General features: G+C 45.7%; 1 protein-coding gene across 1 annotated transcript in view; it reads left to right on the top strand.

Moving 5' to 3' along the window:
* The window catches only part of C8B (complement C8 beta chain), a 34,529-nt gene extending 20,527 nt beyond the window's left edge, over positions 1-14,002 (top strand). Inside the window, exons 8-12 of the mRNA XM_032803135.1 lie at positions 2,390-2,518; positions 3,066-3,229; positions 7,526-7,679; positions 9,054-9,122; positions 13,851-14,002. Coding sequence (XP_032659026.1) covers positions 2,390-2,518; positions 3,066-3,229; positions 7,526-7,679; positions 9,054-9,122; positions 13,851-14,002 — 668 coding nt within the window. The remainder of the gene's footprint in view (positions 1-2,389; positions 2,519-3,065; positions 3,230-7,525; positions 7,680-9,053; positions 9,123-13,850) is intronic.
* Positions 14,003-15,255: the final 1,253 nt, after the last annotated feature.

Below are 15,255 nucleotides of genomic sequence, written 5' to 3'. Positions count from 1 at the left end.
AGCCCGTTTGGTCACAAGCTGAGGTGGTTCAAAAGTTTTGGATTTTTTTTAAGCAGAATTTTTGTATTGTTTCTTTAAACAATCAAACACAGCAAGCAGCAAATATTTGGCCACACACTTCTGAAACCCCAAACCATATTCAGGTTTTGGCAGACTAACTTCAGCTTTTCTATTAAAAAAAACACAACAAATTTTGAAGGAAAGGAGATATTGTCCATGATTTTTTTTGTTTTTTAAAAACTCCTGGTTTTTGATCCAAAAAAAGTTTTGACGGAAAATATTTGTCCAACCCTTTTAATGAGCTTTAGTGCCTTTTAGTACTAGCTGATGCTGAGAACCAGTGATACCTTGTAAAGCTGACTTGAAAAGAAGTTTTCTCAAAACTGGGTTTGTGCTGAGATGCGGAAGGTTTTTAAATATTTGTTTTTCCCAGGGCCACCCCAGGGGGGGAGGGAGGGAGAGAGGCAGGCAAGTGGGGCAATTTGCCCCGGGCCCTGCAGGGGCACCCACAAAAATATAGTATTCTATAGTATTGCAACTTTTTTTTATGCAAGGGGCCCCTGAATTCTCTGAGCGGCCCTGTTAGATAGAGAGGGGCTAAGCCTGGGCTGAGACGAGGCTATGTGGAAGGGTGGAGTGCTGATGTCTGTAGCATCCTAAGAGATAATGCTCTCCCCTTCTGTATGTAAACCAAGGACCTAATTTTCAAATGGCGCTGAGCACGCTCCGCTTTCATCAACCTTAGCTGGAGCTGCCAGTGCTTATCGCTTCAGCATACCAGGTCCGGTAGTTGATCTTTGCAAAGCTGACTAGACATTAAAATGAATGAGAATCTCATGGCTAAATCCCCAGTTGGCTTTGAAAATCAGAATCTACGTTCTTCTATTCAGTGCTTTACGTGGTAGTTGTGAAACTCATCTAGCCTCCAGAACTTTTCCAGAGCACAGGAATCTAGGAAACAGTGAATAATTTGCTGGGTGACTTTTCTGCCTGATGCTGCTCTAGCTATTTGCCTCATGCTCGTTTACAAGTGTTTGTGTGGAACAAAGTTGTGGGATGATAATCAGTAGCAGCATTCTTTTGTTTACCCATTGGCATTGAAGGTTGAGAAGCGGCCTTCAGTGCCTATTTGCTAAAGTACTCTTTGCGTTACACAGCAGGGTGCACTATCTGTTTGCTCTTCTGTTGAGTAGTACCTTGGTAGGTAATAGATAATGTTTTCAGCTCTCTTAGTTTAGACCTGAGCCAGAGGGACAGAACTTAGATCTGGATTTCAGGCATTCAGAATTTTGGTGGTATTCAAGATCTGAGGTTTTGTTTTGGGCCCATCTCGGGCTATATATTTTTTCTAGAAGCTGACATCTAAACACCAATGTATGCTATTACTGTTTATTACTGGGATCACAATAGCATCTAGAAGCCCCAGCTGACCACAAGATTAGACACTGTACATACACATAGCAAGAGACAGTCATTGAATCAAAGATCTTGCAGTCAAAATAAACAATATAAGCGTGAATGGAGGGTCAATCATGGATTTGCCAAGGTGCCAGTTAGATGTTAAAGCTGAAATCTAACTTAATTTGCCAGTTTGATAAGTGCTATAGCCAATGTTGGAATGGAATTTAATTAGGATAACTCCCTTTTGCTGAGTCCAGGGAGCACTAATTCAGTGCTAGTTTTGTTCCCTGGCAGTGAATGACTGTCAAATGTGATTGCTGGCAGAGAGGCTGCCATTGATGAAGTGAAGGTAGTGCATCATCCTTGCTTGTTAAGGCCCCAGTTCAGCTAGGTTTTGAAGCACAGGTCTAACTTCAGTGGGACTACTAATGGGTTAAAGTAAGTCATGTGGTAAGTACATTGTCGAATTGGGACCTTAACTGCTAACTCATTGAGGGCCAAATCCCACACACATTTGCTACTGAATGCATGTTTTACAGCCCTAAGGAATCTTATTTAAGTCACTCGGCATGGTAAGCACTATGCTCAATGGCAAGTGTTTGCAGGATTGGGCCCTTAGTCGTTAATTTGCAAACTTGTAACTTGCAACAGGGCTTGGGTCAAAAGCAGTAACTATATCTTCATGATGTTTGTTATTTGTAATGTGCCACTTCTTCTGTGCCAGGAATTCTATGACATTTGATGTAGCCCCGCAAGCAAAAACATTTCAACTTTTGAGAGGAAAATTTTTCTTTACTAAAGGTCTGATCTCAAGAGCAGTCAACTCCATCAAAGTCACTGGGAGCTGAGGGCACCAGATCCTTTTTAGAGCAAGATTGGGACCTAAAAATTTCCTGTGGAAAGGAGGGGGGCAAAAAAAAATCAGCAAAAGGTACTTAAAATGTAGTGTTGGTTTTATTAATATGTGATGTTTTACTGTGTTTTTTAGGTTACTCTTTAAGTGACATCCAGGCCTGTGCACAGCATGGCTTTAACGTTGGTGCAAATATCTATGGAGTTTATATAAGTTTGGGAATGTCAGCTGCTGGCTGTAAGGCAGTTTTAAATGAAATTGGAGGTAAACATAAAACAGAGCAATATATGCTCAAATTCAGACTTAAAATAGATCTGCACGCGAGAAACAGGCTTTGTTTTATGGAGTTTGATCTCACACCATTGACTTTAACAGAAGCAGGATCAAGCCCTTGACTCAAGGAAGAGGTGCTGCACCCTGCACTAGTTGCAGTTTCTGGTGCTTTTCAATGATAGCCCCATTAAGGGGAGGCTGATTTATTATTCTTTCCCTTGTGGCTAAGTGGTCCCCTCTTTCCTTGAAAAATCTATGAATGAATCTATTATTTGTTTGTTTTTTTCATTTACAGTAATAAATGAAAAACTATGGGCCAAATCTTGAAGTCCTCCCTCAGGCACCACTGCCTTTTAAGTCAGAGGGAGTGCTGGATATTTGGCTGTATATAAATAATTGTGACCAAGGTCGCTTTCCCGTTTTGTTTCAAAATGGGATATGTAACTGGCAGAGTCTGCTTTGCTCCTAGATTTTTATTCTATTTGTGATCCACTAAGAAATAGCAAAGCTGAGCTGGTCACTTTACTCCTGTTTGCAGACAGCATCAGCCAAAAGCAAGTTGTCGAAGATTTCATAGCCCTTGTTCGTGGAGGAGGGAGTGAGCATATCACGACACTTGCCTACAAAGATCTGCCGACTGCTCAGCTAATGCAGGAGTGGGGGGATGCAGTACAGTACAACCCTGAAATCATAAAGCTAAAGGTACTGTAAATAATACACCAAGGAGCCTCAATTAGTCACATGCCATGGGCGACTTGGAATACATTCAGATAAGTGAGGTATTGAATAATCAGCGAGATTTTCAGAGTAACTAATTGACTTGTTTTAGGTAACAAGCCATGTCAGATAATTGAAGTTTGAAGAATCTAGGCAGTGTTGTATTAGAAATATACCTGATGGCATTTAATATTAGAGTGTAATAAAATGATCTTCCTTTTTTCTGGGTTACCCTTGTCTTCCATATTTACCATGGACTGTATTGTAGCAATTCCGTTTGATTCCAAAAAGCAAAGAGTGCACCAAAAAATCTGGCTGTTTGTTCAGGCTATCTAAAGCTCATTAATCTGTAAAACTAAGACAGGATCTCATGAAAATAGATTTTTACTAGGCTTTCCTACTTCCAGCCTTGGCCAGATCTCGAATGTATAGAGCTGCATGAAAGTGAAAAATAATAAGGGGAAAATGTCAATAGAGCCTCATAATTTTGAATGTCACAATTAGTTCATTTAATGTTTGGGTGACTATTGTGAAGGCAGAAGAATATTCTTCTTAGGTATGGCCCTGCGCTAGGGCTGGTTTTCATTGGACTACTCTTCAATGGAAAATTGGGCTTTGGTTAAATAAATGTTTTTGGGAAAAGTGTCTGTTTTTCACAGAAAAAATATTTTTTGGCAAAAAAACCTGAACACTCAAATCCCGAAATGCATTCTAAAAAGTGAAAGATGTTGATTTGGAATCTCCTCCCCCACACACACCTCCCAGTGCTTCATAGGATCTGTAGGTGCCTCATATTCCTCTATAGGCCTGGTTCCTCTGGACAGACTACATCTCCCATGATGCACTGTAGCTAGGGACTTCCCATGGTGCGCTGATGTCTCAGCAAGTGGGAAGACCATGGTGCATCATGGGGGATGTAGCCCAGCCAGAGAGCCTGGCCCAGGGAGGAAAGTGAGGGCATAAGGCAGATGAACTATGACTCCCATGAGGCACTATGGCAGCAAATCCATATCAGGTTTTTTTTGGTTTTTGACTGAAACTTGTCAATTAGAAAAATGGAAATGTCTAAATTTTCTGTGGAACCTTTTGATGAAAATATGTTCTTTTCTCTTTCACTGAAATTTTTTTTAAAAAAAGCCATTTTCCAACCTGCTCTACTCTGAACCCAAAAGCCTTGATTCAAACCCATTAGAGCTTTGAGGGTGTTCGTTTGAAATCTGGATCCAGATAACAGTCCTTAGATTGGGCCCATAGCTAGTGTGTGTTGTATCTCTAGTGGAAATATATTTAATACTTTGGCAATCTACACATTCAAGGACTAATCTGAAGCTCCCTGAGCCAACAGAAATACTGTTGACTTCAACAGGCTTTGGGTCAGCCCTTTCTACATTTCACTATATTGGTCAAATAGATGTTTATTTTTCCAGGGCTTCATAGTTCACTCTGGCTTGACACTAATTATTATGTTTTCCCCCTTTTTCTAATAAAAATTTCACATAATGTCCATGTTTTCAGCTTGCCCTCCACCCACTCAACTCTTCTGCTTTGACAATATAATCCATTTCTTTGTTAACTAGAACTCACCTCAGGTTTAAAGGAAGATATAAAATCAACTGTTTCAGGTAATCTACCCATGATTTCATAATTGCATTGAGTCCCAGAGATTTCAGTGTCCGTACTTGTGCAAGTTACACTTATTATCCCATTTAAAGAAAATTCTGAACACAAACTAAGGCTAGTTTTTTTCTAACCCTTTAGATTCTAACCTGATATCAGTGACCGGATCAGCTAGTAGAAACCACAGATTGATATAATTTGCATTTGGCCTATTTAGCCTTTAATTTCCCTGCTAATATCCTTGAGGAGTATGAAGATCAAAAGCACCAGTAGCATGTGACCTAAACATGAGACCTAAAAATGCTTCGATAGGGAAAAAATAAAGCAAAGCAGTTCATAAATCATCTACTAAAAGCACTTGGCAGGTCATTCTCCAGGCATTTCCTTATTTACATGATATGAATTCAAAAAGTAAAAGGTGGATCAAAGGTCATTGCTGAGAAATGGAGACACAGTGGCAGTAACAAGAAAGTACCTTTTTCCTTAAAATGCATTTGTCCTCTGAATGACATGACCCTGTACAAATGGTATTGTGGGGCTTCATGTTTGCTTTGTCCTGGTGGCATGCATAGCAAATTTGCTCAGCTTACAATAACAACTTTGGGCTGGATCCTCAGGTGATACAAACTGAGGAACTGGTCCTTTTATTGTAACTCCCAACCATGCAAACTTAGCCTAGGAATCCTCAGACATTATTCTTACTGGCCAAGAAGAATCTGGGGGGCAAATCTTCCTCTCTATTACACTTCTCTGTTCTACTCTGTACCAAATTCTACCCTCAGCAACCCCATGCTGTTCAGTCTGTGTCCTCACTTACACATCTGCATGCCCGTTATAGTCATGGGGATGCAGAAGTGTAAATGATGGCAGTATTTGTCCCGGCAGCAGGAACTTAACATAATTATTCCGTTGAAGATGCACAAAATAGAGGCAAGTCCAGCTCTTTCTCCCAAAGCCTTAGCAGCTCTGCAGAGCTGATAGGAATACAGTGGTGCTATATAACAGGTCAGTTCTTGCAGCCAAATACCTGAATCCTTGCCTAAGGAACTTCAGGCTTGGATTACAATTACACACTACACACCACTTCTGGAGGCACGTAGCAGATGTTTCACTTCACTACACAGTACAATGAAAAACACATTCTGTGTCCACACTGTGGTGTATAACAACACATCAGTGAAAGGCTCTGGCCAAAGTGAGGCAGCAGGGAAAGGCTTCAGCAGCTCCCCATTTCTGGAGCCTTTCACTGAAGTGAGAAAAGGCTTTGGCAGGGGGGAGATTTTCCTTGCAGTAGGGAAGGGCTCCAGCAGCTGGGAGCTGGCACAGCCTTTCCCACTGCTGGAATCTTTTCCAGGGAAAGGTTCTAACAGAAGGATGCTATACTGCTAAAAGCGGTAGTGTAGAGAGGGAGGTACAGCTTGGGTGAGTAGAGGGCCATGTAGAGGATGTACTCAAGTACATACCCACACCTTTCAAGTGTGTCTTTACTGTCTTGAGCTGTGCCTCACCATCTACATTGCTATTTATACCCATGCAATTCACTAAACACGGCTGAAAAAAGTGTAGAGAGGCGCCCCGGATTTGAAGGTAATGGGAACATTTCTGTTGGCTTCATAGGGGAATCGGGCTGTAAATACACTAGTGACTATGCTGCAATTAAAAAATAATCCATAAAAGGGCAGCATATGAACAGAGTCATTGTACTGTAGGAAAAAATGCTTCCTGGTGGAGTCCTAAAGGTAGAGTTGCCACCTTCTAATTGCTGGTAACCAGATCCCCGAGACCCTGCCCCTGACCTGCCTCTTCCATCCCCCAAGACCCCACCCCTGCCCTGCCTCACCTCTTCCCCCAAGATCCCACCCATGTTGCTCGCTCCTTTCCCCGTATGTCACTGGAACAGAAGTTGATGCAGCCTAACAAGGAACCTGCCCGCAGGTAGGAGGCAGCCCTGGCTGAAGAGGGGCTGGATTGGGTTAATGACCTGGTACCTCACCCTGCCCTGTGGTAACCAGACTTTTTGTGTCCGGTCCATACATCTGACCGGACATTGCCCAGTCCCTTTTTCAACCAGACTTACTGGACACCTGGTGACCCTAAATGGCACCTGGACTCAGAAGCCAAAATCCAGACTGACCAGGTAAAATGCAGATTGGTGGCAACCCTACCTAAAGGAGGAGCAAGAGATGAGTCAATATAAGTAGTGCTGGTTAAAAATTTTCAATTTTTAATGAATTTTCATAAAATTTCAAAATCAGAAAAATACATAGGAAAACTTTGGATGAAACTTTTGTGAAATTCTCTCCCAGTTTTCAGACGACTCTCCAGCTGGTAAAAATTTTGAATTGGAGGTTGAGGTGAGCAAAGGAAAACATTTTTCTTCAAACTGCTGTTCTCTTTTTTCCACCAACCCTAAGCACAAGTTAACTGGAAAGCTGGAGCTGGTGGTGAGACTATTCTATTCCATGGATGACTAATATGTTCCCATTTTAGAAAGTTTTTATTGACATCTCCACAGACCACAAATGTCATAACATAGGGGGCTACATTTTATTCATAAGCTGAGGTCCCACCATAGCTTGCAGTGTGGGGCTGACCTTATAAAAACATCTTGACCTTTGGAATGAATACAATTGTTTCTTCCTGTCTGTCCTCCCTCCCCCTTAGGCAGAACCTCTGTCTGAACTGGTGACTGCAACAGACTTTGCAAATGCAAATACACTAAGGGAAAATATGAAGCGTGCCCTTGTGGAGTTTCAGCTGGAGACCAGTTCCTGTCATTGTGCTCCATGCCATGGAAATGGAATTGCCTTTCTGAAAGGTAGAATCTCACATCTAATACATCTCTAGAATAAACGAACAGAGGAGTTGTAGGTAGGAGGCTTAACTGGCTGGTAATCTGTGTTCATTCCTTTCTCCTATTCATCCTGGTTAACATTATGAAGAAAATATATTTAAAAAAAAGAGTAATTTCATTCATAAATCTCCATTGTTTAGTAGCAGCCGCAGCAAATTAACACCATTTTAGCAAGCATCTTTATCAGTTACATTTAAGAAACAGTTCCCACCTCAATTATTCATCAAAAGAAAAGTTCATGTCTTTAAGTGTCTTCCTTTGCTTTCAAGATCATTACCATCATCCTAATGTCTCAGCATTAATTAGTGTTGTGTTGTGAAGATGAAAAGCACCATATAAGTGCTAAGTACTGGTATCATCATCAGAGTTGTTCAGTATTGTATCCTTTCCTTCGCTACATTTTTAATAGAAGCTACCATCATTTAGAAGCTGACAATGATTTAAAAATGCTGGGGAAAGTAATTAAATTGAATAAAAGACACATTTTCTAAATGGAGATATATGGTGTGTGGGTTTTGCTAATAAAAGATGATATCTTTCAAGTAGCTAATTCAAATTTCAGAGGGGTAGCCGTGTTAGTCTGGATCTGTAAAAGCAGCAAAGAGTCCTGTGGCACCTTATAGACTAACAGACGTTTTGGAGCATGAGCCTTTGTGGGTGAATACCCACTTCGTCGGATGCATGTCACATGCCTCTGACAAAGTGGGTATTCACCCACGAAGGCTCATGCTCCAAAACGTCTGTTAGTCTATAAGGTGCCACAGGACTCTTTGCTGCTAATTCAAATTTGCATCTGCAAAAGTCCTGATGAGAATCTGGTAATTATCTAAATGTATCTAATGCAGAAATTATTGATTCAGATACCAGCCGGTTTGATTATAGCTCTTAACTAATCAGGGTGACCAGACAACAAAGTGTGAAAAATTGGGATGGGGGTGGGGGGTAACAGGAGCCTATATAAGAAAAAGACCCCAAAATTGGGACTGTCCCTATAAAATCGAGACATCTGGTCACTCGATAACTGATTCCTCTGGTGATTACACTTATTTAAATAACTTATTAGCCCCTGAGTCCTGTTGTCATTCCATTTAGGATAATTTGCCATGAAATGTGTTTTCAAATGACCATTGTCATTAATACCCAGACAATGAATTCTGGGATCAGGGCCCCATTCTGCTAGATGCTGCACATGCATGTAAAGATAAGCTAGTCTCTGCCCCAGAGAGGCAGCCTCTTCACTTGTCTATATATGGAAACGGGAGTCTATAGAGAAATGTTTAGTATAATAATATACTGTAGTGAAGTGCAGTAATCCAGCTTTCACTGTTATCCTTCTAGAAACTCGCTGTGAATGTATATGTCCTATAGGATATCGCGGTACTGCCTGTGAGATCACAGAAAGAAAAGGTAAGAGGGATTAGAAAGATGATTAAAGAAATGTTGATCCCAAATTAAAGGGAGAAACAACCCTAAAAGGAGAGTTGAAATGGAATGGCCAATCATATGATCATATATGTAAGTTAGTGCAGTCTTTTTATGTGATCATTAAGAACTATGTGGCCTAGTGGCTAAAGCACAGGGCTGGGAATCAAGACTGCTAGGGGCTGGAGCATTTAAGTCAAGATGAGTTTTGCCACGGACTTTAGTTCTGCCACATGTTCACTGCCTACCCTTGTATTTAAACTATCTGCCTCTGCTTACCCATCTGTGCAATGGATCTAGCTATAGTATTCATTAATCCTTATCATGTCTGTAACTCCGTGTAAATGAGTGCCGCCAGGGCTCGATCCTCTTCAGGCGAGGAGGGGAGCCACACTGGCTCACTACACACCGGAGGGTCCAGGGAGATAGTCCGGCGGTTCTCATGGCAATTGCCTGCTCCACGGGGTAATGGGGCTCAGGTCCTGAGGCAGGGCTGAGCAACAAGAGCAGTTAAAGGCCCTGGCCCTTGGTCAGGGCGGGGCAACAAACACTGAGTCAGTAGGCTCAGTCCCTTGGGCAGGGCTGAGCAGTAGTGATAGGCTTTGGCCTCCTCAGGCCAGGAAGAGGGGGAGTCTGCCACCCAGGAGTTGGGTGGCAGGGGGGACGCAGGCCCTCCCACTCCACTGCGTCCCAGCCCAGGGCCCTAGCAGCGGCTGAAGATCCGCTGGAGTCAGTGGGGATCTTGGCCGCAACACACTGACATAGGCTCTGGTAATGTTGCAACCAGACTAGGGTTGGCTGCCCCTGGACCACTTCCGTACTCCCCCTCGGGGCCTACCTGGGTCCTGACGTCGGCCTCGGCAGGGTCCAGAAGCGTGGGCTCGTTGCTGCCAGGGCTGGGTGGCAGGTCCGGCAACTCCTCCAGGTAGCGGGCCTGGGGGAGCTCCGGCCAGCCTGGGCGGCTGCTCTGGGTCGCAGGGGGTTCCCAGTCTCGAGCTCCCTGAGGGACGTCTGCTCACTCCAGCTGCTGGGGCCTGACTGAGCTCTGAGGGCCGGCTTTTATAGTTCCAGGTCACCGCCTGACCCTTTGAGGGGCGGGCTCAGAGCTCCGTAGCTCCGCCCACTCTGGCCTCCGGCTGGGCTCTTTCTCCTCTGGCCTGGAGGGACGCCACACCGGATCACTACACTCCATCTGTTACTTACCCTAATATACACATATACACACACTATAGCTAGCTCCATTTCACAGATGAGTAAGCAGAGGCAGACAGGTTAAATCCAAGGCTAGGCCGTGAATGTGTGGCAGAACTGGGCACAGAATTTAGGATCTCATTCCTGATCCCTGAAGTCAGTAGCAAAACTCATATTGACTTAAATGATCCAGGCCCAGACTCTAAGTACCCTGATATATATAGATATAGGTTTTAGTCTTTCCTTATAAATCCATCCTTTTGGTCTTTTCCTCAGAAGTCCTGCCAATGTGACAATATATTTCTGTTGCTCTCGTGTCTAGAACTCAGTGCAATTTTATGCATGATTTCACAGCAAAGCCTTATTATTTCTGTGCTTTGAGGAGGAGCTGATTTTGAATATGCAGCTCAAACAAGCACTCATATCCCATTATAAACTCATAGCTAATTTGCAGTCCATTATGGGCCCTTGGTCTCCTCCAGCATCTCTGCTTCCCAAATTTCTCCCTTCCATGGAGTAAATGTCTCCCCTTCCAGGGGAACCCCCACCCCCTATCCCCACCTTGCCTCAGTCTTGGCTACTGCCAGTCACCACTTAGCCCCCATTCACTGGGGCAGACTGCAGTGTATGAGCCACTCATCACAGACAAGGGGGGTTTGGACCTGCTGCCTTTACCTTGCCTACCCGTGGGTTGCCTCCTGCAACCCAAGTGCCCCATTGGCTTTACCCTAGGCCTGCAGTCTGGGGCTTTCCTAGGCCAGAGCTCCCCAGCTCCCTTGGCCTTTCCCCAGCCCTGCTCCACTCTAGGCACGTGGTTAAGCTCTCTGCAGCCAGGCCCTTCTCTGTCTGCATTCAGAGGCCAGGTCTACATGACGCGCAAAAATCGATTTTAGATACGCAATTTCAGCTACTAGAATAGCGTAGCTGAAATCGATTATCTAAAATCGATCTACTCACCCGTCTTCACCGCGCGGGATCATTGTGCGCGGCTCGCCATGTCGATTCTGGAACTCCGTTGGGGTTGGTGGAGTTCCGGAATCGATGTAAGCGCGCTCAGGGATCGATATATCGCGTCTAGATGAGACGCGATATATTGATCCCCGAGCAATCGATTGTAACGCGCCGATACGGCGCGTCGTATAGACGTGGCCAGAGAGAGACTATCTCAGCTCCTAGCTTCACTGGCCTTTATAGGGCCAGCTGGACCCTAATTGGGGCATGGCCCCCAGCTGAGGCTGCTTCCACCAATCAGCTCAGCTTTTCCCCTACCACAGCTCTCTCCCAGGGCTGTTGTTAACCCCTTCAGGCCAGCAGCAGGTGACCACCCCGCTACAGGGTCCCCTCAGGAGGCTATTGCCCGGTCGCTAGAACCCTGCGGGGGTCCCCTCAGGAAGTTGTTGCCCCTCGCTGGAACCCTGCGGGGGTCCCCTCAGGAAGTTGTTGCCCCTCGCTGGAACCCTGCGGGGGTCCCCTCAGGAAGTTGTTGCCCCTCGCTGGAACCCTGCGGGGGTCCCCTCAGGAAGTTGTTGCCCCTCGCTGGAACCCTGCGGGGGTCCCCTCAGGAAGTTGTTGCCCCTCGCTGGAACCCTGCGGGGGTCCCCTCAGGAAGTTGTTGCCCCTCGCTGGAACCTTACGGGGGTCCCCTCAGGAAGTTGTTGCCCCTCGCTGGAACCCTGCGGGGGTCCCCTCAGGAAGTTGTTGCCCCTCGCTGGAACCTTACGGGGGTCCCCTCAGGAAGTTGTTGCCCCTCGCTGGAACCCTGCGGGGGTCCCCTCAGGAAGTTGTTGCCCCTCGCTGGAACCTTACGGGGGTCCCCTCAGGAAGTTGTTGCCCCTCGCTGGAACCCTGCGGGGGTCCCCTCAGGAAGTTGTTGCCCCTCGCTGGAACCTTACGGGGGTCCCCTCAGGAAGTTGTTGCCCCTCGCTGGAACCCTGTGGGGGTCCCCTCAGGAAGTTGTTGCCCCTCGCTGGAACCCTATGGGGGTCCCCTTAGGAAGCTGTTGCTCCTCGCTGGAACCCTGCCACATCCTCTCCCCATGCTGGAATGCTCCCTCCCCCCCAGCTCTGTGTCCTCCCCTGCAGGGGGCTGGCATCTCTGCTCCCTCCCATCCCACCCCCCACGTTCCTCCACACTACACCACACCTTTTTTGAGAAAAGTGGGCACTTGTCAAGTCAGCAAAAGCAAAGGGGACAAATGCCGCCTTTTGGGGGGGAAAAAGTCCAGATGGCCAGGACAGAGTTTAAAAAAGGGACTGTCCTGGTCAAAATGGGATGTTTGGTCCCCTAAGAAGAAAGCGGGTCTAGCAGGAAAAGTAACTGACAGAAGAATGTAAGTTAAAGTAGGCCATCTGCTACTTCAGAGGTGGGCAAACTGTGCCTTGTGGGCCACATCCGGCTTGTGGGACCGTTCTCCCTGGCCCCTGAGCTCCTGGCCCCTCCCCTGCTGTTCCCCCTCCCCCGTAGCCCCGGCTCACTGCACCACCAGTGCAATGCTCTGGGCAGTGGGGCTGTGAGCTCCTGGGGCAGTGCAGCTGCAAAGCCCAGCCTGACCCAGTGCTCTGTGCTGCGCAGTGCATGGCTGGATCCTGTCGGGTGGCATGTCTGCCTGTCATTGTGCAGCCACACCACCAGCCACCAATGCTCCAGGCAGCACAGTAAGTGGGCAGGGAACAGGGGGCGCTGGATAGAGAGCAGGGGAGTTCGGAGGGTGGTCAGGGACCAGGGGTGTGGATAGGGGTCGGGGCGGTCAGAGGGTGGGGAACACGGGTGTTGAATGGGGGCAGGGGTTCCGGGTACAGTCGGGGAGAAGTGGTGATTGGATGAGGCAGAGGTCCTGGTGGCAGGGGGGCAGCAATCAGGAATGAGAGGACAGGGGTGGGGGTTCCAGGGGTAGTAAGGGAACAGGGAGCAGGGGGGGTGGATGGGGAAGGTCTGAGGGGACATCAGGGAACAGGAGGGGTTGGATGGGGCAAGAGTCCTGGGGGGGTGTCAGGGGCGAGAAGCAGGGGCGGTTATATAGGGAGTGGGGGACGGGCCATGCCTGCCTGTTTGGAGAGGCACAGCCTCCCCTAACTGGCCCTCCATTCAATTTCTGAAACCTGATGCGGCCCTCAGGCCAAAAAGTTTGCCCGCCGCTGTGCTACTTAAATATAAACCTGCTAACACCTTTCTCTGGCTCCTCAGAATGTAAAGTGATTCCAGTTTATGTGCCCTTCAGCTTCCCCAGACTCCCTTAGTCTAAACCAGAAGAGGTAAAATCTCTATATTTCAGCTAAAACTACGTTGTATCTTTTCATTGTCCTAGTTGAATGAAAGACAGAGTTTGAACAAGCACCATCAACAGTGAATAGAGAATTAGCATCTTTAAATAATTGTCCAATTTTAAAGGTCCAAGATATTCTTAGTAATGTGGATGAGGGGTATTTTGTTTGCATGTAAGTATGATTTGTGTGAGCTGGGCGCACCCTCTTGGAAAAGAAACCTCTGTTGTGACACCCTTTTCTTTCTTCACGTTTTCTCCAGATGTTGCTATAGATGGAAACTGGGGTTGCTGGTCCAGCTCATCTGCATGCTCTGGAGGGCAATGGACGAGAAGAAGACAGTGCAATAATCCTGCCCCACAAAATGGTGGCAAGCCATGCACAGGGCCAGACGTTGAAACTAATAGATGTTAAGGAAAATTACTAAAAATATATAAACTGAAATGACTACCACCTTGCAAAATTAGTGGGAAGATAATTATAATTGACTTGATCAAGCCTCTTTATTCCTCTTTGAGGTCCTGATCCAATGCACCCTGAAGTCAACAGTAAGATCTAACAGGTATTGGAACAGGATTAGTATTTTTAATATGAGTAATTCTGATTTGACATGCTGCACAATTATCATGCAGGATTAAGTGTCCTTGTTTGTTTTAATATTGTGGCTTTGCTATCGGCCTTTATTTCAATGGGCTAATCAAACAAAACTTTATTTCTTGCATTATGTGATACCATGATTTTTTCTTGAGTTTTAATCTAATGTGTTCTCAGATTCCCCTGAGATAGGGAAAAGGGCATTTTATCTTGGATACACAGGAAAGCAGATGTGACTCCTTATAAGACAGCTGTGTCATGCTGAGCAAAATGCAGAAAATTAAAAACTAAATCTGCATCACAGCAATAGCATCTAATGTGAATCAGATGTGGCGATGCTAGCCCAGGTTCCCAATTTACTGGTTTTAACATAAATTGTTTATCCTATTAGAAATTGTCTTGAAGGAAAGAGAATTGAATTGAGTAGTCCTCTCCAATACTCAAATACACCAAAGCAGCAAATACACTCTCAAATACATGCTAAACTGTGCAATAATTTGTACTCTTATTCATGTGTAGCCCCTGGCCTATTCACTGGCCTAGCATGAGGTTCTTCAAGATGGGGGAAATCTGCCTTGTGACTTTTTACACAACTTCAGGAAACTGGGCCTGAGGCTCCTCTGTGTGCTCTGTGTTGTGTGTCAGTGTGTATTCACCTCAGACCAGACCCACTCAGATAACCCAGCAGAAGCAAGAGGAAGACTTCATTCTGTAAAGAAACACAGAACAGGATTACAGTCCAGCAGCCTCCTCTCTGCTTGCCTGCCTCATGCTCCCAGCTTCAGTCAGTGCTGAAACTTCCTGATGGGAAGGCAGAGGGTACATACTGGCAGGAACCGGGAAGGTCTCCCAAAATGTCACAGTCTGTAGCCCACAACTGGTACTTCATAGATTCTAGGGCTGGAAGGGACCTCGAGAGGTCATCGAGTCCAGTCCCCTGCCCTCATGGCAGGACCAAATACTGTCTAGACCATCCCTGATAGACATTTATCTAACCTACTCTTAAATACCAGAGATGGAGGATCCACAACCTCGCCTAGACAGTTTATTCCACGTGCTTAACCACCTGAGGT

Source organism: Chelonoidis abingdonii, chromosome 7, assembly GCF_003597395.2.
Source record: "Chelonoidis abingdonii isolate Lonesome George chromosome 7, CheloAbing_2.0, whole genome shotgun sequence".
In the NCBI taxonomy this organism is placed as follows: Eukaryota; Metazoa; Chordata; order Testudines; family Testudinidae; genus Chelonoidis; species Chelonoidis abingdonii.
The sequence above is the reverse complement of the archived record's forward strand: the minus strand, read 5'-3'. Positions and strand labels throughout refer to the sequence as shown.